Source organism: Somniosus microcephalus, chromosome 19, assembly GCF_052327205.1.
Source record: "Somniosus microcephalus isolate GS21.2 chromosome 19, FLI_Smic_1.0, whole genome shotgun sequence".
NCBI lineage: Eukaryota > Metazoa > Chordata > Chondrichthyes > Squaliformes > Somniosidae > Somniosus > Somniosus microcephalus.
In genome coordinates, this window is record NC_141005.1 from 78,713,451 (window position 1) to 78,737,966 (window position 24,516).

Genomic DNA, 24,516 nt, shown 5'->3' on the forward strand with positions numbered 1-24,516 from the left:
GGGGAGTTGTCCTGGCCAGCATTTGTCCTTCATCCAACACTGTCAAAAGAGATTTATCTGGTGGTTGTTTGTGGGATCTAGCTATGCACAAATTGGCTGCCATCTTTGCCAGAGCAACAACAATGACTGCACTTTAAAAGTAATCCAATGGCTGTGAGGAGTATAGGGGTGTCACAAAGACGTGAAAGGTGCTATATAAATGCAAGCTCATTCTTTCTTTAACAGGTGCTGCATCCCATCCAAATTATTCTTGTGTAAAACAGAGAAGTCAGCTTCATTTCAGCACATGTCATTGTTCTTCATTGTTGGGGACCAAAAGCTGCTGTTTCCAGCACTGTGCTGAACAACTGTAGGGTTTATTGTGCTGGGGCTGTTCATGTTTTAAACTCTCGATGTTTTTCCTTTATTGGAGACTGGAAGTGAAAACGCCGTCAGTAAGATGGCTTTAGTTTTGAGAGGAACGCCAGACATTTTTTCACAATCTTGTGATGATTACACAAGTGGGTATAAAAAAAAATCTAAGTCTACTCGGTAAAGTATTGAAGTTTTTTATAATGTCCTTTGTGGAGATTTTAAAAGTTTCTTTTATTTTTGTCATCCAGGTATGAGTGCCACAGCCAAACGAAATGTAGCTGCAGGAAATAAAGAAATCAGCTGTAACAGAGATAAACTCCGCGACCGGCCACGACAGAGCACAAGCAAAAAATTGTCATCTGCCAGCCAGGGAGGTAATGATGCCGCTAAACGCTCACGTAGCCGGATGTCAGCAGAGTCTGAAACTCGAATAAGTAAGTCCAAATCTGATGGTCAGATCAGTGATAAAACTGCTCTAGAAGCAAAGGTAAAAGATCTCCTTGCTTTAGCAAAAAATAAGGACATGGAGATTCTGCACCTTAGAAATGAACTTCGAGACATGCGTGCCCAGCTGGGACTGAGCAACGACTTGCTGGAAGGAGAGGGAGAAGAGAAGACTGAGGTAAAAGAGGGTGCTGCACCCCATCAGCCTAGAGATGTGGAGTCAAGTCTTCTCCAGTTGGAAGAGCAGAACAGTACAATCCGGGATGAGCTGAACCAGCTGAAGAATGAGAACCGAATGCTAAAAGATCGATTAAATGCTCTTGGCTTCTCTTTGGAGCAAAAGTTGGACAGCGCAGAGAAACTGTTTGGCTTTCAGTCCTCGAGTCCTGAGGTAGCTGCTGGCAACCAGAGTGATGGTGGCACCTTAACTTCCTCAGTGGAGGGATCAGCACCTGGTTCTATGGAAGACCTCCTGAGCCAGGATGAGAACACATTAACTGACAACCGCAGTAATTCTCTGGACAACTTGGATAGTGAATCCAGTGAGGTCTACCAACCGCTTACTTCCAGTGATGATGCATTAGATGCTCCCTCATCGTCTTCTGAATCTGAGGGTGCACCAAGCAGGGAGCGGTCGAGGAAAGGGAGCAGTGGGAATGTAAGTGAGGTGTCAGTGGCTTGTTTAACGGAGCGCATTCACCAGATGGAAGAAAACCAACACAGCACAGCAGAGGAGCTCCAAGCTACCCTTCAGGAACTTGCAGACCTTCAGCAGATAACACAGGAGCTGAATTCTGAAAACGAGAGATTAGGGGAGGAAAAAGTCATTCTGATGGACTCCTTGTGCCAGCAAAGTGATAAGTTGGAGCACTTCAGTCGACAGAATGAGTACTTTCGCTCCTTGCTGGATGAGCACCACATTTCTTACGTTCTAGACGACGATGTAAAAAGTGGCCGCTACATGGAACTAGAGCAGCGGTATATGGACCTTGCTGAAAATGCACGTTTTGAACGCGAGCAACTTCTTGGAGTGCAGCAGCATTTAAGCAACACCCTAAAAATGGCAGAGCAAGACAACAAGGATGCTCAGGAATTGATAGGTGCTCTCAAAGAGCGTAACCACCAAATGGAGCGGATCATGGAGTCTGAACAAAAAGCCAAAACAGCACTTGCTGGAGTGTTAGAAGAATATAAAGCAACTGTTGCAAATGATCAGATTGAGCTGAATAGGTTCAAGGCTCTGTTAGAACACGAGAAACAGAAGGTTGCAGAGTTGTATGCTTTCCACAATGCAGGCGATAAGTCAGATTTACAAGAACTGTTGGAGACCACGCGACTGGACAAAGAGAAAATCGAGGCCTTGTACAACAACCTCCAGGAGGAACTGGCCCATACTCGCAATGATGCTAATCGGCTACAGGATACGCTAGCTAAGGTATGATGGTTGTAAAAGTAGTGAACAAAATTCACCTTTATGGGAATCCAGCAGAAGAGATTTCTACGAACGTTTATATGAACTATATCTACATTGAGTTTTAAATACACAAGTGTGCTCGCCCTGTTGGCTCGTGTTGCTGCTTAAATTTGGTGTAGAAGGTAATGGATACCTCAACTGTCAGTCAGCACTCTGCAAATAATCCTAACCTGGATCTGTTGATTGATATACGAGCTATCCATTGCTCCAGCAAAGGCTAGATTCAGCACTTCATTACATTGCCACAGTGACATCATTGCATGTTCAGACAGTTTTTCACTCGTGTCTGACTAGAATTGATAAAATATCTTTGACCCAGTGATGCAGTTGACAGACATATGGTGCTTTGGAGTGTGGTAGAATTGCAGATTTGCCCCTCATCACCTCTCCCCTCAAAAAACCAACCCTTGACCCTGCCGTCCTTGCAAACTACCGCCCCATCTCCAACCTCCTTCCTGTCCAAACTCCTTGAACGTGTTGTCGCCTCCCAAATTCGTGCCCATCTTTTCCAGAACCCCATGTTTGAATCCCTCCAATCTGGTTTCCACTCCTGCCACAGTACTGAAGCGGCTCGACCTGTCTCCAGCCTTTGACACGGTTGATCACACCATCCTCCTCCAACGCCTCTCCACTTTCGTCCAGTTGGGTGGGACTGTACTCACCGGGTTCCATTCTTATCTATCTAATGGTAGCCAGAGAATCACCTGCAATGGCTTCTCTTCCCGCTCCCGCATCGTTACCTCTGGTGTCCCCCAAGGATCGATCCTTGGCCCCTCCTATTTCTCATCTATATGTTGCCCCTCGGTGACATCATCCGAAAACACAGCGTCAGTTTCCACATGTACGCTGATGACACCCAGCTCTACCTCACCACCACTTCTCTCGACCCCTCCACGGTCTCTAAATTGTCAGACTGCCTGTCCGACATCCAGTACTGGATCAGCAGAAATTTTCTCCCGTTAAATATTGGGAAGACCGAAGCCACCACAAACTCCGTTCCCTAGCCACCGACTCCATCCCTCTTCCTAGCATCTGTCTGAGGCTGAACCACACTGTTCGCAACCTTGGTGTCTTATTTGACCCTGAAATGAGCTTCCGACCACATATCCGCAGCATAACTAAGCCTAAAACCTTAAATCTATGTGCCCTAGTCCTTGCACCATCAACTAGTGGGAACAGCCTTTCCCCGTCTAGCCTATCCAAACCATCATAATCTTGTACACCTCTATCAAATCACCCCTCAACCTCCTTTGCTCTAATGAAAACAAATCCAGCTTCTCCAACCTGTCCTTGTAGCTAAGATCCCCCATCCCTGGAACCATTCTGGTAAATCTCCTCTGCACCCTCTCGAGGGCCTTCACATCCTTCCTAAAGTGTGCTGACCAGAACTGGACGCAATACTCTAGTTGTGGCCTAACCAGCGCTTTATAAAGGTTCAGCATAACTTCTCCACTTGTACTCAATGCCTCTATTTATGAAGCCCAAGATCCCATATGCTTTGCTAACCACTCTCTAAATATGTCCCGCCACCTTCAGGGACCTATGCACATTAACTCCCAGGTCCTTCTGCCAAAATGCATCACCTCACACTTCTCTGTATTAAATTCCATCTGCCACTTGTCTGTCCATTCAGCTAGCCTTTCTATGTCCTGTTGCAGTCGATTGGTATCATCCTCACTGTTTGCCACACCCCCAAGTTTGATGCCTTCGGCAAATTTAGAAATTCTACTCTGTATTCCAATATCCAGGTCATTTATTTATTTATTTATAGCAGTGGCCCAGCACTGACCCAAGGGGAACACCACTGTCTACCATCCTCCAGTCTGAAAATAGCCATTTACCACAACTCGCTGTTTTCTGTCCTTAAGCCAATTCCTTATCCAAGCTGCCACTGACCCACCTATTCCATGAGCCTCAATTTTGTTAATCAGCCTTCTATGTGGTACTTTGTCAAACGCCTTCCGAAAATCCATGTAGACAACATCCATTGCATTCCCTTCATCAATTCTCTCGGTTACTTCATCAAAAAATTCAATTAGATTAGTCAAACACGATCTGCCTTTTACAAATCTGTGTTGGCTCTCCTTAATTAGCTTAAGCCTCTCCAAGTGCCCGTTAATTTTTTCCTTGATTATTGTTTCTAAAACTTTACCCACCACTGATGTTAAACTGACCGGCCTGTAGTTACCGGATTGTCCTTACACCCTTTCTTGAACAATGGTGTCACATTTGCCACTTTCCAATCCTCAGGCACCTCTTCCCGCATCTAGGGAAGATTGGAAAATTATGGCAAACCCTTCCGCTATTTCCTCCCCCAATTCCCTTAGCAACCTGGGATGCAAGCCATCTGGACCAGGCGACTTGTCCACTCTAAGCATACCCAGCCTTTCCAGTACATCCTGTCTATCAATTTTCACCCCTTCCATTGCTTCTACCTTTTCCACTTCTACCGACATTTTGTCAGCATCCACCTCCTTAGTAAACACCGATACAAAGTACTCATCGAGTATTCTAGCCTTGCCCTGCGCCTCTAAGCATATACAGAAGATTTTGGTTTATCCGGAGGTTGTATGTCCGGAAACCTCGACCTACCAGCAGAAATCAGGAGCCGTTCTGTTAGGTTGTTTTTCTTCTTGTGGCTTTTTTTTCCAACAGTCAGGCTTTAGAAAGTCTCTCTGAAGCTGTTGCTAAGCTACAGAGATGCTTCCAAGGTACGGGCCGACTGTTTGAAGCTGTTGCTAAGCAACAGTGTTTGTTGACGGATACGGAAATGAAAATCTCCATATGCTTCAACTTTAACTTTGTATGTCCGGCAGTTTTGATAGATCGGCAACAGCTCGGTCCTGTCGGTGCCGGATATAACAAAGTTTCCTGTATCACCTTCATTGTCCCTAATAGGCCCCACCCTAATAGGTCCTCCTCAGTATTGGCTCCCACCACCCCCCCCAATTTGGTGTAGTCCGCAATTTTTAAAATTGTGTTTTTGATTCCAAAGTCTAAATCGTTAATATAAATTGTGAACAACAGTGGTCCCAGCACTGATCCTTGTGGGATCCCATCTTCTGCCACTCTGAATAGCTACCCTTTACCCCATCTCTGCTTTCTGTCTTGAAGCCAGCTAGCTATCGATTCTGCTACAGGTCCCCTGACTCCGCATTCCCTGACCTTATTCATTAGTCTATTGTTGGCCGTGCCTTCAGCTGCCTAGGCCCCAAGCTCTGGAATTCTCTCCCTAAACCGCTCGGCCTCTCTACCTCTCTTTCCTCCTTTAAGACTCTCCTTAAAACCTACCTCTGACCAAGCTTTTGGTCATCTGCCCTAATTTCTCTTTCTGTGGCTCGGTGTCAAATTTTTCTTTTGGTCTTATAATCCCCTTGGGATTTTTTTTTACTACGTTAAAGGTGCTATATAAATACAAGTTGTTGTATAGTTTCTTTGTGCAATAATTTCCCAATCTTGACTATACTAGAGGGAGAATGGAATTTTAGAGAACACATCACCATATGTTGCTCTAATGCACTAGTTAGGCCATAGCTAGAATACTGTGTGCAGTTCTGGTCACCACATTACAGAAAGGATGTGATTGCACTAGAGGGGATGCAGAGGAGATTTTTGAGGATGTTGCCTGAGCTGGGGAATTTTAGCTGAGGAAAGACTGGTTATGCTGGGCATGTTTTATTTGGTACAGAGGAGGCTGAGGGGAGACCTAATTGAGGCGTATAAAGTTAGGAGGGGCCTAGAGTAGATAGGAAGGACTTATTTCCCTTAGTAGAAGGGTCAATAACCAGGGGGCATGGATTTAAAGTAATTGGTCTGAAATTTAGAGGGGCTTTGAGGAGAATTTTTTTCACCCAGCGGGTCCGGGCGGGGAGTGGGGGGGCTTCTGGAACTCACTGCCTGAAAGGGTGGTAGAGGCAGAAACATAGAAGATAGGACCAGTCGACCCTGCAAAGTCCTCCTCATCAACATCTGTGGACTTGTGCTAAAATTGGGAGAGCTGTCCCACAGACGAGTCAAGCAACAGCCTGACAGTCATACTCACAGAATCATACCTTTCAGCCAATGTCCCAAACTCCTCCATCACCATCCCTGGGTATGTCCTGTCCCACCGGCAGGACAGACCCACCAGGGGTGGCGACACAGTGGCATATACAGTCGGGCAGGAGTGGCCCTGGGAGTCCTCAACATTGACTCCGGATCCCATGAAGTCTCATGGCTTCAGGTCAAGCATGGGCAAGGAAACCTCCTGCTGATTACCACCTACCGCCCTCCCTCAGCTTATGAATCAGTACTCCTTCCAAATGGTGTTCACCATGGAGAAGCACTGAGAGTAGCAAGGACACAGAATGTACTCTGGGCGGGGGACTTCAATGTCCATCACCAAGAGTGGCTCGGTAGCACCATTACTGACCGAGCCCTGAAGGACATAACTGCCAGTTTGGGCCTGCAACAGGTGGTGAGAGAACCAACACGAGGGGAAAAACCTACTTGACCTCGTCCTCACCAATCTACCTGTCACAGATGCATCTGTCCATGACAGTATTGGTAGCAGTGACCACTGCACAGTCATTGTGGAGACGAAATCCCATCTTCACACTGAGGACACCCTCCATCGTGTTGTGTGGTACTACCACCGTGCTAAATGCGATAGATTCAGAACAGGTCTAGCAGCTCAAAACTGGGCATCCATGAGGCGCTGTGGGCTATCAGCAGCAGCAGAATTGTATTCCACCACAATCTGTAACCTCATGGCCCGGCCTATCCCTCTACCATTACCATCAAGCCAGGGGAACCAACCCTGGTTCAATAAGGAGTGCAGAAGAGCATGCCAGGAGCAGCACCAGGTGTACCTAAAAATGAGGTGCCAACCTGGGAAAGCTGCAACAGGACTACATGCATGCTAAATAGCGGAAGCAGCATGCTATAGACTGGGCTAAGCGATCCCACAATCAACGGATCAGATCAAAGCTCTGCAGTCCTGCCACATCCAGTTGTGAATGGTGGTGGACCATTAAACAACTAATGGGAGGAGGAGGCTCCATGAATATCCCCATCCTCAATGATGGTGGAGCCCAGCACGTGAGTGCAAAAGACAAGGCTGAAGCATTTGCAAGCATCTTCAGCCAGAAGTGCCGAGTGGATGATCCATATCGGCCTCCTCTTGAGGTCCCCACCATCACAGAAGCCAGTCTTCAGCCAATTCGATTCACTCCACGTGATATCAAGAAACGGCTGAGCGCACTGGATACAGCAAAGGCTATGGGCCCCGACAACATCCCGGCTATCGTGCTGAAGACTTGTGCTCCAGAGCTAGCCACACCTCTAGCCAAGCTGTTCCAGTACAGCTACAACACTGGCATCTATCCGACAATGTGGAAAACTGCCCAGGTATGTCCTGTTCACAAAAGGCAGGACAAATCCAACCCGGCCAATTACTGCCCCATCAGTCTACTCTCAATCATCAGCAAAGTGATGGAAGGTGTCATCGACAGTGCTATCAAGCGACACTCACCAATAACCTGCTCACTGATGTCCAGTTTGGGTTCCGCCAAGACCACTCGGCTGCAGACCTCATTACAGCCTTGGTCCAAACATGGACAAAAGAGCTGAATTCCAGAGGTGAGGTGAGAGTGACTGCCCTTGACATCAAGGCAGCATTTGACCGAGTGTGGCATCAAGGAGCCCTAGTAAAACTGAAGTCAATGGGAATCAGGGGGAGGGGAAACGCTCCACTGGCTGGAGTCATACCTAACACAAAGGAAGATGGTTTTGGTGGTTGAAGGTCAATCATCACAGCCGCAGGGCATCGCTGCAGGAGTTCCTCAGGGCAGTGTCCTAGGCCCAACCATCTTCAGTTGCTTCATCAATGACCTTCCCTCCAACATAAGGTCAGAAATGGGGATGTTCGCTGATGACTGCACAGTGTTCAGCGCCATTCATAACTCCTCAGATAATGAAGCAGTCCATGCCCGCATGCAGCAAGACCTGGACGACGTTCAGGCTTGGGCTGATAAGTGGCAGGTAACATTCGTGCCACAGAAGTGCCAGGCAATGACTATCTCCAACAAGCGAGAGTCTAACCACCGCCCCATAACATTCAAAGGTATTACCATCGCTGAATCCCCCACCATCAACATCCTGGGGGGTCACCATTGACCAGAAACTTAACTGGACCAGCCACATAAATACTGTGGCAACAAGAGCAGGTCAGAGGCTGGGTATTCTGCAGCGAGTGTCGCACCTCCTGACTCTCCAAAGCCTTTCCACCATCTACAAGGCACAAGTAAGGAGTGTGAAGGAATACTCTCCACTTGCCTGGATGAGTGCAGCTCCAACAACACTCAAAAAGCTCGACACCATCCAGGACAAAGCAGCCCGCTTGATTGGCACCCCATCCGCCACCTTAAACATTCACTCCCTCCACCACCAGTGTACCGTGGCTGCAGTGTGTGCCATCTACAAGATGCACTGCAGCAACTCGCCAAGGCTTCTTCGGCAGCACCTCCCAAACCGCGACCTCTTCCACCTAGAAGAACAAGGGCAACAGGCACATGGGAACACCACCACCTCCAAGTTCCCTCCAAGTTACACACCATCAGAAGTATATCGCCGATCCTTCATCGTCGCTGGGTCAAAATCCTGGAACTCCCTCCCTAACAGCACTGTGGGAGTACCTTCAACAGACGGACTGCAGCGGTTCAAGAAGGCGGCTCACCACCACTAAGGTCAATTAGGGATGGGCAATAAATGCTGGCCTTGCCAGCGACGCCCACACCCCATAAATGAATTAAAAAAAAAAAATTCTCATGCTCTCTATGCCGCCCTTCTTCTGTTTTTTGGATCTCCTCTACACTTTCTGTTATCAGCTGGGTTCTCAACTGCATTATGAACCTGACATTTGTCATAAGCCTCCTTCTCCTGTTTCATTTTAACCTCTATATCTTTAGTCATCCAGGGAGCTCCAGCTTTGGATGCCCTTGATTTCCCCTCATGGGAATCTATCTAGTTTGTAGCCGGACCATCTCCTCTTTGAAGGCCTGCCAAGAGTTTGCCAAGCAGCTATCATAGTACAGCTTGTATGTGGCCTTTTGGAGGGATTGATACCATAAGTGAATTCTAATGAAAATGAAGACATGGGGCCGATGACTTGGAGCCCGGGAGTAAAGCTGGTGATGCGGATCGATGGGAATGAAAGTTGGCTGCTGTCTATAACCACTGGCTGCAACGGCTGCTTTATGCTTGGCCAGCAAGTTGAAAATCTTACTCATGGTATCAAAGGGAATGTAGTCACAGAGATAAAGGAACAACTAGCGGACAGAGAGAAGTAAATGGATCTTTTCCAGATGTGGGTAGTGGCTTACCCAAGGAGCTCTTTTGTTACCAATTTACATAAATGATTTAGGAACAGACACAAGAGGAATGATACTGAAGTTGCTGGTGATGTGGAAAAGACAAAGACTTGCATTTCTATAGCACCTTTCACAACCTCAAGACATCCCAAAGTGCTTTAAGCCAATGAAATACTTTTGAAGTGTAGTCACTGTTGTAATGTAGGAAACATGGCAGCCAATTTGCGCACAGCAAGATCCCACACACAGTAGTGTGTACCTGGGGGGTTCCGCTGATCTTCCAGTTATGGTTCTATCCCAAAGAGCACAATTTCCAGGCCAACTTGTTTAGGATGCAAGTGATTTTCTTCTTTTGTTCTCAAAACCTGATTTATTAGGGTTGCTCTTGTCTTCCCTTTGTGCCTTTCCCATTTAAAAAGCACAAACTCCAGCTATATCAGCCACTGGCTGCAGCATGTTCCCCTTGTGTTGTAATCTTGGTACTTTCTAAGCTGTTGCATTTGCCTGTGTTTCAGGTTGAAGATGATTACAGAATTTTCCAGGAAGAAGCCAAAAAGCAGATAGACGAACTTAACCTGAATGTGGAGAAACAGCGAGCTGAGCTGGAAGAAAAAGAAACTGAGATAAGTGACATGAAAGAGACCATTTTTGAACTAGAGGACGAAGTGGAACAGCATCGAACGGTCAAACTCCACGACAACCTCATCATTTCAGACTTGGAGAGTAAGTACAGTGAGATCCAGCTGCTGCATCAAACACCCAACTTTCCGCCTTCATTTCTAGGTTGTGTGTGGCGTGCTGGATTGCTGTTGAAATCTGTATGTACAAACCCTGTTTATACTCAGATGGAACGGTTTGTAGCTGGTTACTGTCAGAATTTCAGGAAACATAAATGTACAATTTTTGTATCACGTCCATTTGACTTCTGATAAACATACCACACTACAGTTATAGATTCGGTCCTTTACGGACTTGGGTTCCAGCAGGGATTCAAGGTAAGTTTAAGGATGCAAAGGAGGGACACATTGTTTACAGAGGGGGTTGACGCGGGGAAGTGACAGCCAATAGGCAGGAGCAGAGAACAGGCTCCAATGTGGGTGGTACTGTGGAGAATAGTTTCTATTATCTTGGAAACACAGGTGGGAGGTCACAGGCCAATGAGTGGATCTTGGAGGACAGCCTTGGAAAACTCACTCAGAAGTAAAATGAATAAGTATGTTTAATTGTGGCAGGAAACATAGAAACATAGAAGATAGGAGCAGGAGTAGGCCATTCGGCCCCCTCGAGCCTGCTCCACCATTCAATGCGATCATGGCTGATCATCCACATTCAGTAACCTGTCCATGCTTTCTCCCCATATCCCTTGATCCCTTTAGCCTTAAGAAATATATCCAACTCCATCTTGAATATATTTAATGAATTGGCCTCTACTGCCTTCTGTGGTAGAGAATTCCACAGGTTCACCACTCTCTGGGTGAAGAAATTCCTCCTCATCTCTGTCCTAAAGGGCTTACCCCTTATCCTTAGACTGTGCCCCCTGGTTCTGGACTCCCCGACCATCGGGAGCATCCTTCCTGCATCTAGTCTGTCTAGTCCTGTTAGAATTTTATAAGTTTCAATGAGATCCCCTCTCATCCTTCTAAACTCCAGCGAGTACAAGCCCAATCGACCCAATCTCTCCTCATACGTCATTCCTGCCATCCCGGGTATCAGCCTGGTGAATCTTCGCTGCACTCCCTCCATGGCAAGAACATCCTTCCTCAGATAAGGCGACCAAAACTGCACACAATACTCCAGATGTGGTCTCACCAAGGCCCTGTACAACTGCAGCAAGACATCCTTGTTCCTGTACTCGAACCCTCTCGCTACGAAGGCCAACATACCATTTGCCTTCTTAACCGCCTGCTGCACCTGCATGCTTACCTTCAGCGACTGGTGCACAAGGACGCCCAGGTCTTGTTGCACTTCCCCTTCTCCCAATCTATTGCCATTCAGATAATCTGCCGCCTTGTTTTTGACACCAAAGTGGATAACCTCACATTTATCCACGTTATATTGCATCTGCCATGCTTCTGCCCATCACCCAACCTGTCCAAATCATACTGGAGTTTCTCGGCATCCTCCTCACAGCACACACACCCACCCAGCTTTGTGTCGTCTGCAAACTTGGAGATATTACATCTAGTTCCCTCGTCCAGATCATTAATATATATTGTGAATAGCTGGGGTCCAAGGACTGATCCCTGCGGTACCCCACTAGTCACTGCCTGCCACTCGGAAAAAGAGCCGTTTATTCCAACTCTTTGCTTTCTGTCTGCCAACCAGTTCTCTATCCAAGTCAATACCTTGCCCCCAATCCCATGTGCCTTAACTTTACACGCTAATCTCTTATGCGGGACCTTATCGAAAGCCTTTTGAAAGTCCAAATACACCACATCCACTGGTTCTCCCTTATCTATTTTACCAGTTACATCCTCAAAAAATTCTAGTAGATTAGTCAAGCACGAATTACCTTTTGTAAATCCATGTTGACTTTGTCCGATCCGGTCACTGTTTTCCAAGTGCTCTGCTATTACATCTTTTATAATGGACTCTAGCATTTTCCCCACTACCGATGTCAGGCTTACCGGTCTGTAATTCCCCGTTTTCTCTTTACCACCTTTTTTGAACAGTGGGGTAACATTAGCTACCTGCCAATCCATGGGTACTGTTCCAGAGTCTATCGAATTTTGGAAGATGACTAGCAATGCATCTACTATTTCTAGGGCCACTTCCTTAAGTACCCTAGGATGTAGATTATCAGGCCCTGGGGATTTATCGGCTTTCAATCCCGTCAATTTCTCTAACACCATTTCCCTACAAATACTGATTTCTATCAGTTCCTCCCTTTCATTAGACCCTATGTTCCCCGGCATCTCTGGGAGGTTATTTGTGTCCTCCTTTGTGAAGACAGAACCAAAGTATGTATTTAATTGGTCTGACATTTCTTTGTTCCCCATTATTAATTCCCCTGATTCTGACTGCAAGGGACCTACGCTTGACTTCACCAATCTTTTTCTCTTCACATATCTATAAAAGCTTTTACAGTCAGTTTTTATGTTCCCTGCAAGCTTACTCTCATACTCTATTCTCCCCCTCTTAATTACTCCCTTTGTCCTCCTTTGTTCAATCCTAAACTGCTCCCAATCCTCAGGTTTACTGCTTTTTCTGGCCAATTTATATGTCCTCTCCTTGGATCTTATGCTATCTCTGATTTCCCTTGTTAGCCACGGTTGAGTCACCTTTTTTGTTTTATGTTTATGCCAAACTGGGATGAACAAATTCTGTAGTTCATCCATGCGATCTTTGAATGTTTGCCATTGCCTATCTACCGTCAACCCTTTGAGTGACATTCCCAATCAATCCTACCCAACTCGCGCCTCATACCATTGTAGTTTCCTTTATTTAAATTCAGGACCCTAGTCTCTGAGTCAACTACTTCACTCTCCATCTTAATGAAGAATTCGATCATATTATGATCGCTCCGACCCAAGGGGCCTCTCACAACAAGATTGCTAATTAATCCTTTCTCATTACATAATATCCAGTCTAAGATGGCCTGAACTCTAGTTGGTTCCTCGACATATTGGTCCAGGAAACCATCCTGTATATACTCCAGGAATTCCTCCTCCACAGTATTGTTATTAATTTGGTTAGCCCAATCTATATGTAGATTAAAGTCACCCATGATAACTGCTGTGCCCTTATTGCACGCGTCTCTAATTTCCCTTTTAATGCCATCCCCGACCTCAGCATTACTGTTTGGAGGTCTATATACCACTCCCACTAACGTTTTCTGCCCCTCGGTATTTCTCAGTTCTACCCATACAGATTCCACATCATCAGAGCTAATATCCTTCCTTACAGTTGTGTTAATCCCCTCTTTAACCATCAGTGCTACCCCACCTCCTTTTCCTTTTTGCCTATCTTTCCTGAATATTAAATACCCCTGGATGTTGAGTTCCCAGCCTTGGCCACCCTGGAGCCATGTTTCCGTAATCCCAATCATATCCTATTCGTTTACCTCTATTTGTGCAGCTAATTCATCCACCTTATTACGAATGCTCCTCGCATTAAGACACAAAGCCTCAGGCTTGTTTTTTTAACGCTCTTAGATCTTTTAGAATTATTATTTACTGTGGCCATGTTTGATTTAAACCCTTGATTTCTCTGCCTGCCACTTTTGTTTTTCTCCTTCCTGTCTTTTGCTTTTATCCTTGTTTCCCTTTCCTCTGTCTCCCCGTTCAGGTTCCCAACCCCCTGCCATTTTAGTTTAAACCCTCCCCCAGAGCACTAGCAAACACTCCCCCTAGGACATCGGTCCCGGCCCTGTGAAAGTGTTGCATGAAGTGTTATATCCTCCTTCTTCTTCAGCAGTCCCTCGGAGCCGAGGATGACTTGCTTCCACATTAAAAATGAGTTCTCAGGTGACTGATGAGTCCAATGCGGGACCTACAGTCTCTGTCACAGGTGGGGCAGACAGTGGTTGAAGGGGCGGGTGGGTGGGGTGCTTGGGTTGACGTGCGCTCCTTCCGCTGTTTGCGCTTGGCTTCCGCTTGCTCCCGGCGAAGAGACTCGAGGTGTTCGACGCCTTCCCCGGATGCTTCTCCTCCACTTTGTGCGGTCTTGGGCCAGGGATTCCCAGGTGTCAGTGGGGATGTTGCACTTTTTCAAGGAGGTTTTGAGGGTGTCCTTGAAGCGTTTCCTCTGCCCACCTGGGGCTTTCTTGCCGTGTCGGAGCTCCGAGTAGAGCGCTTGTTTTGGGAGTCTTGTATCGGGCATGCGGACGATGTGGCCCGTCCATCGGAGCTGATGGTCAAAGCTTCGATGCTGGGGATGTTGGCCTGAGCGAGAACACATGTTGGTACGCCTATCCTGCCAATGGATTTGCAGGATCTTGCGGAGGCAGCGTTGGTGGTACCTCTCCAGTGCTTTGAGGTGCCTGCTGTACATGGTCCATGTCTGTGAAGCATACAGCAGGGCAGGTATCACTGCTGCTCTGTAGACCATGAGCTTAGTGCCGGGTTTGAGGTCCTGGTCTTCAAACACTCTCTTCCTCAGGTGACCGAAAGCTGCACTGGCACACTGAAGGCAGTGTTGGACTTTGTCATCGACGTCTGCCCTTGTTGACAGTAGGCTCCCGAGGTATGGAAAGTGGTCCACGTTGACTGCGGGACGCACTCACTAGAAGGAGACACCGCGGGACACACTGGAAGGCGACACACTATAAGGAGGTCGGGGCCCAGGAACGAGGTCGGGACCCAGGAGTGAAGTGTTATAAGATGGGAAGTGAGTGCACACAAGACGTTTTGCCTCCACTGCTACCCAGAAGCCCATTCCACCTTTTACTGCCTGGGCTGTAGACGCTTTGATCTTGCTATAATGTTACCACACTGAAGTTAACAGGACTGAGACTTTTGTTATTTCACTGTGGTGTAAATACCATGTTGGGAAGGGAGTATGTTGTATATGTAACATTCAGTACAGAAGCATTTTCTTCAGTTGTTCATGCCCCACGTAAGTGATGGAAAGAATGAGGAAGAGAGAAGAAACTGTGGAATGTTTGTTGCAGCATTGCTGCAGTTACAAGTTGCTGCAGTTTGTTACTGGGTGAAATGAACATTCCTTGTGTAAATGATTTAGAAAGCGAATCAGCACCCTCCAGTGGGTGAAGGCTGGTACTACAACAGGATGGCTTAAAAAAACTGGACTGTAAACTATTTAAACTTCACAAACAAATTCACATTCCACAATGCTGCTATTCTTGGTCACAAGGCCTTAATTCGGACTCCTAATTCAGCCCAGTGTATCTCAGTCATATATATATTTTACTTTTCTTAATATAACCTATTCTATTTTTCCTAACCTCCTCCTCCCCTGCCACTATTAAAAACAAATGTTTGAAAGCTTTTGCAGTGCTTACCTGTTGCTGCATTTTAGTTAGTGGAAACCCCAGACTTGGAAAGCTGAGCTGCTTGTTGCATCTCCAGTCTTTGAAGTGACTAGGTCAATCTTTACAGATCAATCCAGGTAGACCAGCTGAACAGCACCCAGAGGAACATAAAAACATAACATAAGAAGTAGGAGCAGGAGTAGGCCATACGGCCCCTCGGGCCTGCTCCGCCATTCAATAGGATCATGGCTGATCCGAACCTAGACTCACGTCCACTTCCCTGCCCTCTCCCCGTGACCCCTAATTCCCTTATCAGCTAGGAAACTGTCTATCTCCGTTTAAAATTTATTTAATGTCGCAGCTTCCACAGCTCTCTCAAATTCCATAGATTTACTACCCTCTGAGTGAAGAAGTTTCTCCTCATCTCAGTTTTGAAAGGGCAGCCCCTTATTCTAAGATTATGCCCCCTAGTTCTAGTCTCACCCATCAGTGGAAACATCCTCCCCGCATCCACCCGATCAAGCCCCCTCACAATCTTATATGTTTCGATAAGATCGCCTCTCATTCTTCTGAATTCCAATGAGTAGAGGCCCAACCTACTCAACCTTTCCTCATAAGTCAACCCCCTCATCTCTGGAATCAACTGAGTGAACCTTCTCTGAACTGCCTCGAGAGCAAGTATATCTTTTCTTAAATATGGAAACCAAAACTGCACGCAATATTCCAGGTGTGGCCTCACCAGTACCCTGTATAACTGAAGCAAGACTTCCCTGCTTTTATATTCCATCCCCCTTGCAATAAAAGCCAAGATTCCATTGGCCTTCCTGATCACCTGCTGTACCTGCATACTAACCTTCTGTGTTTCATGCACCAGGACCCCCAGATCCCTTTGTACTGTAGCACTTTGCAGTTTCTCTCCATTTAGATAATAACTTGCTCTTTTATTTTTTCTGCCGAAGTGCATAACCTCACACTTTCCAACATTATATTCCATCTGCCAAATTTCTGCCCACTCACTTAGCCTGTCTGTCCTTTTGCAGGTTTTTTATGTCCTCCTCACTCACTACTTTCCCTCCCATCTTTGTATCATCGGTAAACTTGGATATGTTGCACTTGGTCCCCTCCTCCAAATCGTTAATATAGATTGTAAAGAGTTGGGGCCCTAGCACTGACCCCTGCGGAACACCACCAGTTACTGATTGCCAACCCGAGAATGAACCATTTATCCCCACTCTCTGTTTTCTGTTAGATAGCCAATCTTCCACCCATGCCAGTATATTACCCCCAATCCTGTGATTTTTAATCTTGTGCAGTAATCTTTTGTGTGGCACCTTGTCAAATGCCTTTTGGAAGTCCAAATACACCACATCCACTGGTTCCCCTTTATCCACCCTGTTTGTTATGTCCTCAAAGAATTCGAGCAAATTTGTCAAACATGACTTCCCCTTCATAAAACCATGCTGACTCTGTCCGATTAAATTATGCTTATCCAAATGTCCTGTTACTGCTTCCTTAATAATGGACTCCAACATTTTACCAACCACAGATGTTAGGCTAACTGGTCTATAGTTTCCAGCCTTTTGTCTACCTCCCTTTTTTAAATAAGGGCGTTATATTAGCAGTTTTCCAATCTGCAGGGACCTTTCCTGAATCCAGGGAGTTTTGGAAAATTACCACCAATGCATCCGCAATCCCTACCGCTACTTCTCTCAAGACCCTAGGATGTAAGCCATCAGGTCCAGGGGATTTATCCACCTTAAGTCCCATTATCTTACTGAGTACCATCTCCTTAGTGATTTTAATCGTGTTTAGCTCCTCCCCCCCTATAGTCCCCTGTTTGTCCAGTGTTGGGATATTTTTAGTGTCCTCTACTGTAAAGACTGATACAAAATATTTGTTCAGCGTTTTTGCCATCTCCATGTTCCCCACTACTAATTTCCCGGTCTTGTCCTCTAAGGGACCAACGTTCACTTTAGCCACCCTTTTTCTTTTTATTTAACTGTAGAAACTCTTGCTATCTGTTTTTATATTTTTTGCTAGTTTACTTTCATAATCTATCTTCCCTTTCTTACTTAATCTTTTAGTATTCTTTGCTGGTTTGAGATCCAACTCTCTCACCCTCCAACTGAATTTGGAATTCAACCATGTTATGGTCACTCATTCCAAGGGGATCCTTTACTAGGACATTTTTTATTAATCCTGTCTCATTACACAGGACCAGATCTAAGATTGCCTGCCCCCTGGTTGGTTCAGTAACATACTGCTCAAGGAACCCGTCCCAAATGCACTCTATGAACTCTTCCTCAAGGCTGCCCTGCCCAATTTAATTTGTCCAGTCAATATGAAAGTTACAATCTCCCATGATTATAGCTGTTCCCTTATTACAAGCCCCAACTATTTCCTGATTTATACTCCGACCAATAGACTTGCAACTGTTAGGAGGCCTATAGACTACGCCCACTAGTGACTTTTTCCCCTTATTATTCCTTATCTCCACCCAAACCGTTTCACTATCCTGATCCTTTGACCCAATATCATTTCTCATGATTGCAGTGATTCCATCCTTTATTAACACAGCCACCCCACCTCCTTTTCCTTCCTGTCTGTCCTTCCTAATAGTCAAATACCCCTGGATGTTTAGTTCCCCGTCAAGGTCACCCTGCAACCATGTTTCTATAATGGCCAACAGATCATACCCATGTGTAGTTATTTGTACCGTCAACTCGTCTATTTTGTTACGAATGCTGCGTGCATTCAGATAAAGAACTTTTAAAATATGTTTTGTGACAATTTATTCCTTTACAACTTTACCTTTATCTTTATATATTCTGTCCCTTCCTGACACGCTCTGGTTTTTAATTCCCCCACTGCTACCTTGCTCTATTGCCTTCTCCGCTGACATTTTTATTTTTTGCTCTCTTGAAACCTCCCCCCCACTAATTAGTTTAAAGCCCTCTCTACAGCCCTAGTTATTCGATTCGCCAGGATTCTAGTCCCAGCACTGGCCCAAGTCCGTCCCAACGGAACAGCTCTCTCCTGTCCCAGTACTGGTGCCAGTGTCCCAAGAAGCAAAACCCATTTCTCCCACACCAGTCTTTGAGCCTCGCATTTAACTCTCTGATTTTATTTACCCTAGCCAAATTTGCTCGTGGCTCAGGTAGTAATCCAGAGATTATTACCCTTGTGGTTCTGCTTTTTAATTTGGCCCCTAGCTGCTCATACTCCCTCAGCAGAACCTCTTTCCTTGTCCTATCTATGTCGTTGGTACCAACATGGACCACGACAACTGGATCCTCCCCCTCCCACTCCCAAGTTTCTCTGCAGCCCAGCGGAGATGTCCTTAACCCTGGCACCGGGCAGGCAACACAACCTTCGGGACTCTCGCTCTCGGCCGCAAAGAACCCTATCTATCCCCCTAATGATACTATCCCCTACCACTACAACATTTCTTTTTACTCTCCCCACTTGAATGGCCCCTCGTTCCACGGTGCTGTGGCCAGGTTGCTCATCCTCCCTGCAGTCCCTGCTCCCATCCTCACAGGGAGTAAGAGCCTCGAACCTGTTGGACAAGAGCAAGGGCTGTGGCTCCTCCAACACTACCTCCTGGATCCCCGTACCTGCCTCGCTCATAGTCACACCCTCCTGTCCCTGACCACGGACTACATCTGAATTAGTTAATCTAATTGGTGTGACTACTTCCTGGAACACAGTCCAGGTAACTCTCCCCGTCCCTGATGTGTCGCAGGAATAAACTCTCAAATCACCCGAAGGATAGCTTCTATGTTTGTTAGTGTAGATGTTATTTTAGTGCCTTGCTCGTACTGAGAATCAGGTACTGAAACAATGGCCCAGAATTTGCGGTATATAATAACAGCGAACAAACAGCCCTCTGAAACTGACTGCAACATCAGGATGTAGCGCATGCGCATCCTAACGCGGAAATCCTGAAGTTGTGGTCACTCATTCATTGCTCCGGCACTGGCTGCTCAGTGGGCTGCCCACCCCAGAATAGCCGCGCATTCCTGCTCTCTCTCGTGCTCTCTCTCTGGCTCTCTCTCTGGCTCTCTCTCTGGCTCTCTCTCTGGCTCTCTCTCGCGCTCTCTCTCGCGCTCTCTCTCGCGCTCTCTCTCGCGCTCTCTCTCCGGCTCGCTCTCTGGCGCGCTCTCTCCGGCGCGCTCGCTCTCCGGCGCGCTCTCTCCGGCGCGCTCGCTCTCCGGCGCGCTCTCTCCGGCGCGCTCTCTCCGGCGCGCTCTTTCCGGCGCGCTCTTTCCGGCTCTCTCTCTCTCTCCGGCTCTCTCTCTCTCTCCGGCTCTCTCTCTCTCTCTCCGGCGCGCTCTCTCCGGCGCGCTCTCTCCGGCGCGCTCTCTCCGGCGCTCTCTCTCCGGCGCTCTCTCTCCGGCGCGCTCTCTCCGGCGCTCTCTCTCCGGCGCTCTCTATGGCGTGCTCTCTCCGGCGCTCTCTCTCTCCGGCGCGCTCTCTCTCCGGCGCTCTCTCTCTCCGGCGCGCTCTCTCTCCGGCGCGCTCTCTCTCTCCGGCGCGCTCTCTCTCCGGCGCTCTCTCTCTCCGGCGCTCTCTCTCTCCGGCGCTCTCTCTCTCCGGCGCTCTCTCTCTCCGGCGCTCTCTCTCTCCGGCGCTCTCTCTCTCCGGCGCGCGCTCTCTCCGGCGCGCGCTCTCTCTCCTGCGCGCCCTCTCCGGCGCTCTCCCGCGCCCCCTCCGGCTATCCCCCGCGCGCTCCCCCTCTCCCCCCGCCCGCTCGCCCTCTCCCCCGCCCGCTCGCCCTCTCCCCCGCCCGCTCGCCCTCTCCCCCGCCCGCTCGCCCTCTCCCCGCCCGCTCGCTCTCTCCCCGCCCGCTCGCCCTCTCCCCGCCCGCTCGCCCTCTCCCCGCCCGCTCGCCCTCTCCCCGCCCTCTCCCCGCCCGCTCGCCCTCTCCCCCGCCCGCTCGCCCTCTCCCTCGCCCTCTCCCCCGCCCGCTCGCCCTCTCCCCCGCCCGCTCGCCCTCTCCCCCGCCCGCTCGCCCTCTCCCCCGCCCGCTCGCCCTCTCCCCCGCCCGCTCGCCCTCTCCCCCGCCCGCTCGCCCTCTCCCCCGCCCGCTCGCCCTCTCCCCCGCCCGCTCGCCCTCTCCCCCGCCCGCTCGCCCTCTCCCCCGCCCGCTCGCCCTCTCCCCCGCCCGCTCGCCCTCTCCCCCGCCCGCTCGCCCTCTCCCCCGCCCGCTCGCCCTCTCCCCCGCCCGCTCGCCCTCTCCCCCGCCCTCTCCCCCGCCCGCTCGCCCTCTCCCCCGCCCGCTCGCCCTCTCCCCCGCCCGCTCGCCCTCTCCCCCGCCCGCTCGCCCTCTCCCCCGCCCGCTCGCCCTCTCCCCCGCCCGCTCGCCCTCTCCCCCGCCCGCTCGCCCTCTCCCCCGCCCGCTCGCCCTCTCCCCCGCCCGCTCGCCCTCTCCCCCGCCCGCTCGCCCTCTCCCCCGCCCGCTCGCCCTCTCCCCCGCCCGCTCGCCCTCTCCCCCGCCCTCTCCCCCGCCCGCTCGCCCTCTCCCCCGCCCTCTCCCCCGCCCGCTCGCCCTCTCCCCCGCCCGCTCGCCCTCTCCCCCGCCCGCTCGCCCTCTCCCCCGCCCGCTCGCCCTCTCCCCCGCCCGCTCGCCCTCTCCCCCGCCCGCTCGCCCTCTCCCCCGCCCGCTCGCCCTCTCCCCCGCCCGCTCGCCCTCTCCCCCGCCCGCTCGCCCTCTCCCCCGCCCGCTCGCCCTCTCCCCCGCCCGCTCGCCCTCTCCCCCGCCCGCTCGCCCTCTCCCCCGCCCGCTCGCCCTCTCCCCCGCCCGCTCGCCCTCTCCCCCGCCCGCTCGCCCTCTCCCCCGCCCGCTCGCCCTCTCCCCCGCCCGCTCGCCCTCTCCCCCGCCCGCTCGCCCTCTCCCCCGCCCGCTCGCCCTCTCCCCCGCCCGCTCGCCCTCTCCCCCGCCCGCTCGCCCTCTCCCCCGCCCGCTCGCCCTCTCCCCCGCCCGCTCGCCCTCTCCCCCGCCCGCTCGCCCTCTCCCCCGCCCGCTCGCCCTCTCCCCCGCCCGCTCGCCCTCTCCCCCTCCCGCTCGCCCTCTCTCCCCGCTCGCCCTCTCCCCGCTCGCCCTCTCCCCGCTCGCCCTCTCCCCGCTCGCCCTCTCCCCGCTCGCCCTCTCCCCGCTCGCCCTCTCCCCGCTCGCCCTCTCCCCGCTCGCCCTCTCCCCGCTCGCCCTCTCCCCGCTCGCCCTCTCCCCGCTCGCCCTCTCCCCGCTCGCCCTCTCCCCGCTCGCCCTCTCCCCGCTCGCCCTCTCCCCGCTCGCCCTCTCCCCGCTCGCCCTCTCCCCGCTCGCCCTCTCCCCGCTCGCCCTCTCCCCGCTCGCCCTCTCCCCGCTCCCCGCTCGCCCGCTCCCCCCGCCCGCTCCCCCCGCCCTCTCCCCCCGCCCGCTCCCCCCCCGCCCGCTCCCCCCCCGCCCGCTCCCCCCCCGCCCTCTCCCCCCGCCCCCTCGCCCTCTCCCCCCCCCGCTCGCCCTCTCCCCTCGCCCTCTCCCCCCCCCGCCCGCTCCCCCCCGCCCGCTCCCCCCGCCATCTCCCCTCGCCCGCGCGCCCCTCCCCCCCGCCCGCGCGCCTGCCCTCTCCCCCCGGCGCCTACGCGCTCTCGCTCTTTCCCCCTTGCTAAACCTGGCTCCCTTAGCCCAGCAGAATTATAGAGCCTGGCAAAGCTGTGTCTACAGTTCTGCCTCCTGGGTAAGTTATCTGGGTTTACAGGTACTGAGTGAAACCTGCCCCGTACAAACGTAGCTTTATTGTTGGGTACGCCTGGCTCTGGTGACCTCCTATGGGTTGGATGTTTTGTGCCTTTGTCTGTCTTTTTGTATGGGCCATGTGGGTGTTGTGGATGTGTGGAAAATCTGCTGAAGCTCTTTTAGCAATTTGTTCAATCATGTATATATAATAATTATATGTTTGTGTTTCCTAGCAACCGGCAGGGAACAAAAAGATCTGAGTAATTGCAAAAAGAGAATTCCCGAGTACTGCATGAATGTTAATCACCTTTACCACTCTTATTATCGGGTGTCAGCTTTTACTCAGTGGTAACTGTCTCACCTCTGAGTCAGAAGTTCGTGGGCCCCAGAGATTTGAGCCCATAATCCACTCAGGTGACGTTGGGCCATGCTGCGCTTAAATCTTTGGACACCAGTCTATGCCAGGGCAGTGCTGAGGGAGTGCTCCATTGTCGGAGGTGCCGTCTTTTGGATGAGACGTTAAGCCGAGGCCCCGTCTGCCCTCTCAGCTGTTGTGCTCTGCTGTCTGTCTGCCTGCCTTAGCAGTCAACGTTCGATAATTAGACGAGTGTTTTTCTAAATTACGAGATTTCATGCTTTGTCGAATGATGTCGTGGTTTACATTTTAATGGCACTCTTCTGATTTCATTGTGTAGCTGGCACAATTCACCATGAATGAATGAGTTAAGGGGATTTAAAGCGCAATTCACTGAAAAATGGTGACTAAAATGAAGTCTAAAATGCTTCTACAGCAGTTGTGATCTACATTCATGCAAGGTTCCCCCTCGTGGGGGAATCTAGAACTAGGCACAGTTTCAGGATAAGGGGTCGCTCATTTAAAACAGAGATAAGGAGGAATTTCTTCTGAGGGTCGTGAATCTTTGGAATTCTCTACCGCAGAGAGCTGTGGAGGCGGAGTCATTGAATATATTCAAGGCGGAGATTGACAGGTTTTTGAACTACAGGGAGTCAAGGGTTATGGGGAGCAGGCGGGAAAGTGGCGGCCAAGATCAGATCAGCCATGATCTCATTGAATGGCGGGGCAGGCTCGAGGGGCCGAATGGCCGACTCCTGCTCCTATTTCTTATGTTGTGACTTGAATTTTTTTATGCATAGGCCAGGCCTTCTGTATTGGTTTTGGCCCTCAAGTTGGAGGTTTTATTTGCATCTCGAGTGCGCGCGTGTCACATACACAGACTTCATTTTATTCTAGTTATCGCACCTCCTTACAGTGCACCTCGATAAACAGGCAGGGAAGGAGTTACCACTCTCTTTGACAAATCCCCTACCTGTGTTGCATCATGGGATTTGTAGTTTGCACTCAACTCCCGTGGAATTACAATGGCCCAGAAATTGGGCTCTCCCCGGGTGAGTACGCACGGGATACTCACCCGTAGGCTGAATGGAATTGCCGGTTACCTGTATGCACTGCGCATGCGCGGGAAACCGGCACTTCCGATCCTGTGAACGAAGAGGTTCAGAGGTCGAACGTGCGCGCAGGGGAGGCTGCGCGTGCGCTTTGAACTTAGTTTTTTTTTACAGGTTTTCACGCGAGGGTAAGCCTGCAGGATTTACACATTTAAAAAGCAGGTGTAAGGCCTGCTTTTTGCAAGGTAAGTGGTCAATTAATTAAAATTAAAACATTTTTTCCACAGGTTTATTATTTTTAAATACTTTGAAGCAAGGTAAGTTTATTTTTAGCACCGTTATAATATAAAATAATTTTTTCCAAAAATTTAAATTATTGTTTAAAATAGTTATTTAATGTAATTTATAGTTTATTTAAAAAGTGTGATTTAAAAAAAAAAAAAAAAAATTATTTGAAGGTTTACTGCTATTTTGGGCCCGTAGTATTTATAAGTTTTGACAGGTCTACCTGTCAATCTTATGAATGGGCTTTTCCCTCCTCCGATTGGCTGCCCATGGCTCACGTGATCCCAGGGAACGCATCGCACTAACTACGCCCCTGGGACACGCAAGCACAGCGCGCCGGCAGCTGGGCCAGGCCCTGGAGCGGAATTCCACGGGGCCCTGCAGCTCAACTGCCGGCGCGCAAGGTAAGTGCAGGTCGGGGGCTTATACCCGCGGGAAGCCCCCGACCCGAATTTCTGGGCCAACATCCTGTGTGTGCATTATAACCAGGTAGAACATTTACAGACGACTGTGTTTGATACAGTTTAATCCATCAAATACAAATTCTGAA

General features: G+C 49.9%; 1 protein-coding gene across 8 annotated transcripts in view; it reads left to right on the forward strand.

Annotated features, from left to right (window-relative positions):
- The first annotated feature begins 603 nt into the window (after nt 1-603).
- specc1la (sperm antigen with calponin homology and coiled-coil domains 1-like a) overlaps nt 604-24,516 on the forward strand; it is a 285,961-nt gene continuing 262,048 nt past the window's right edge. For 6 of the 8 annotated variants that reach the window (XM_085962090.1, XM_085962091.1, XM_085962094.1 and 3 more), the window contains exons 1-2: nt 604-2,233; nt 10,137-10,344. In XM_085962090.1, coding sequence (XP_085818216.1) covers nt 605-2,233; nt 10,137-10,344 — 1,837 coding nt within the window. In that variant the 5' untranslated portion in view covers nt 604. The remainder of the gene's footprint in view (nt 2,234-10,136; nt 10,345-24,516) is intronic. The other 2 variants (XM_085962098.1, XM_085962097.1) reach the window with 2 other exon arrangements.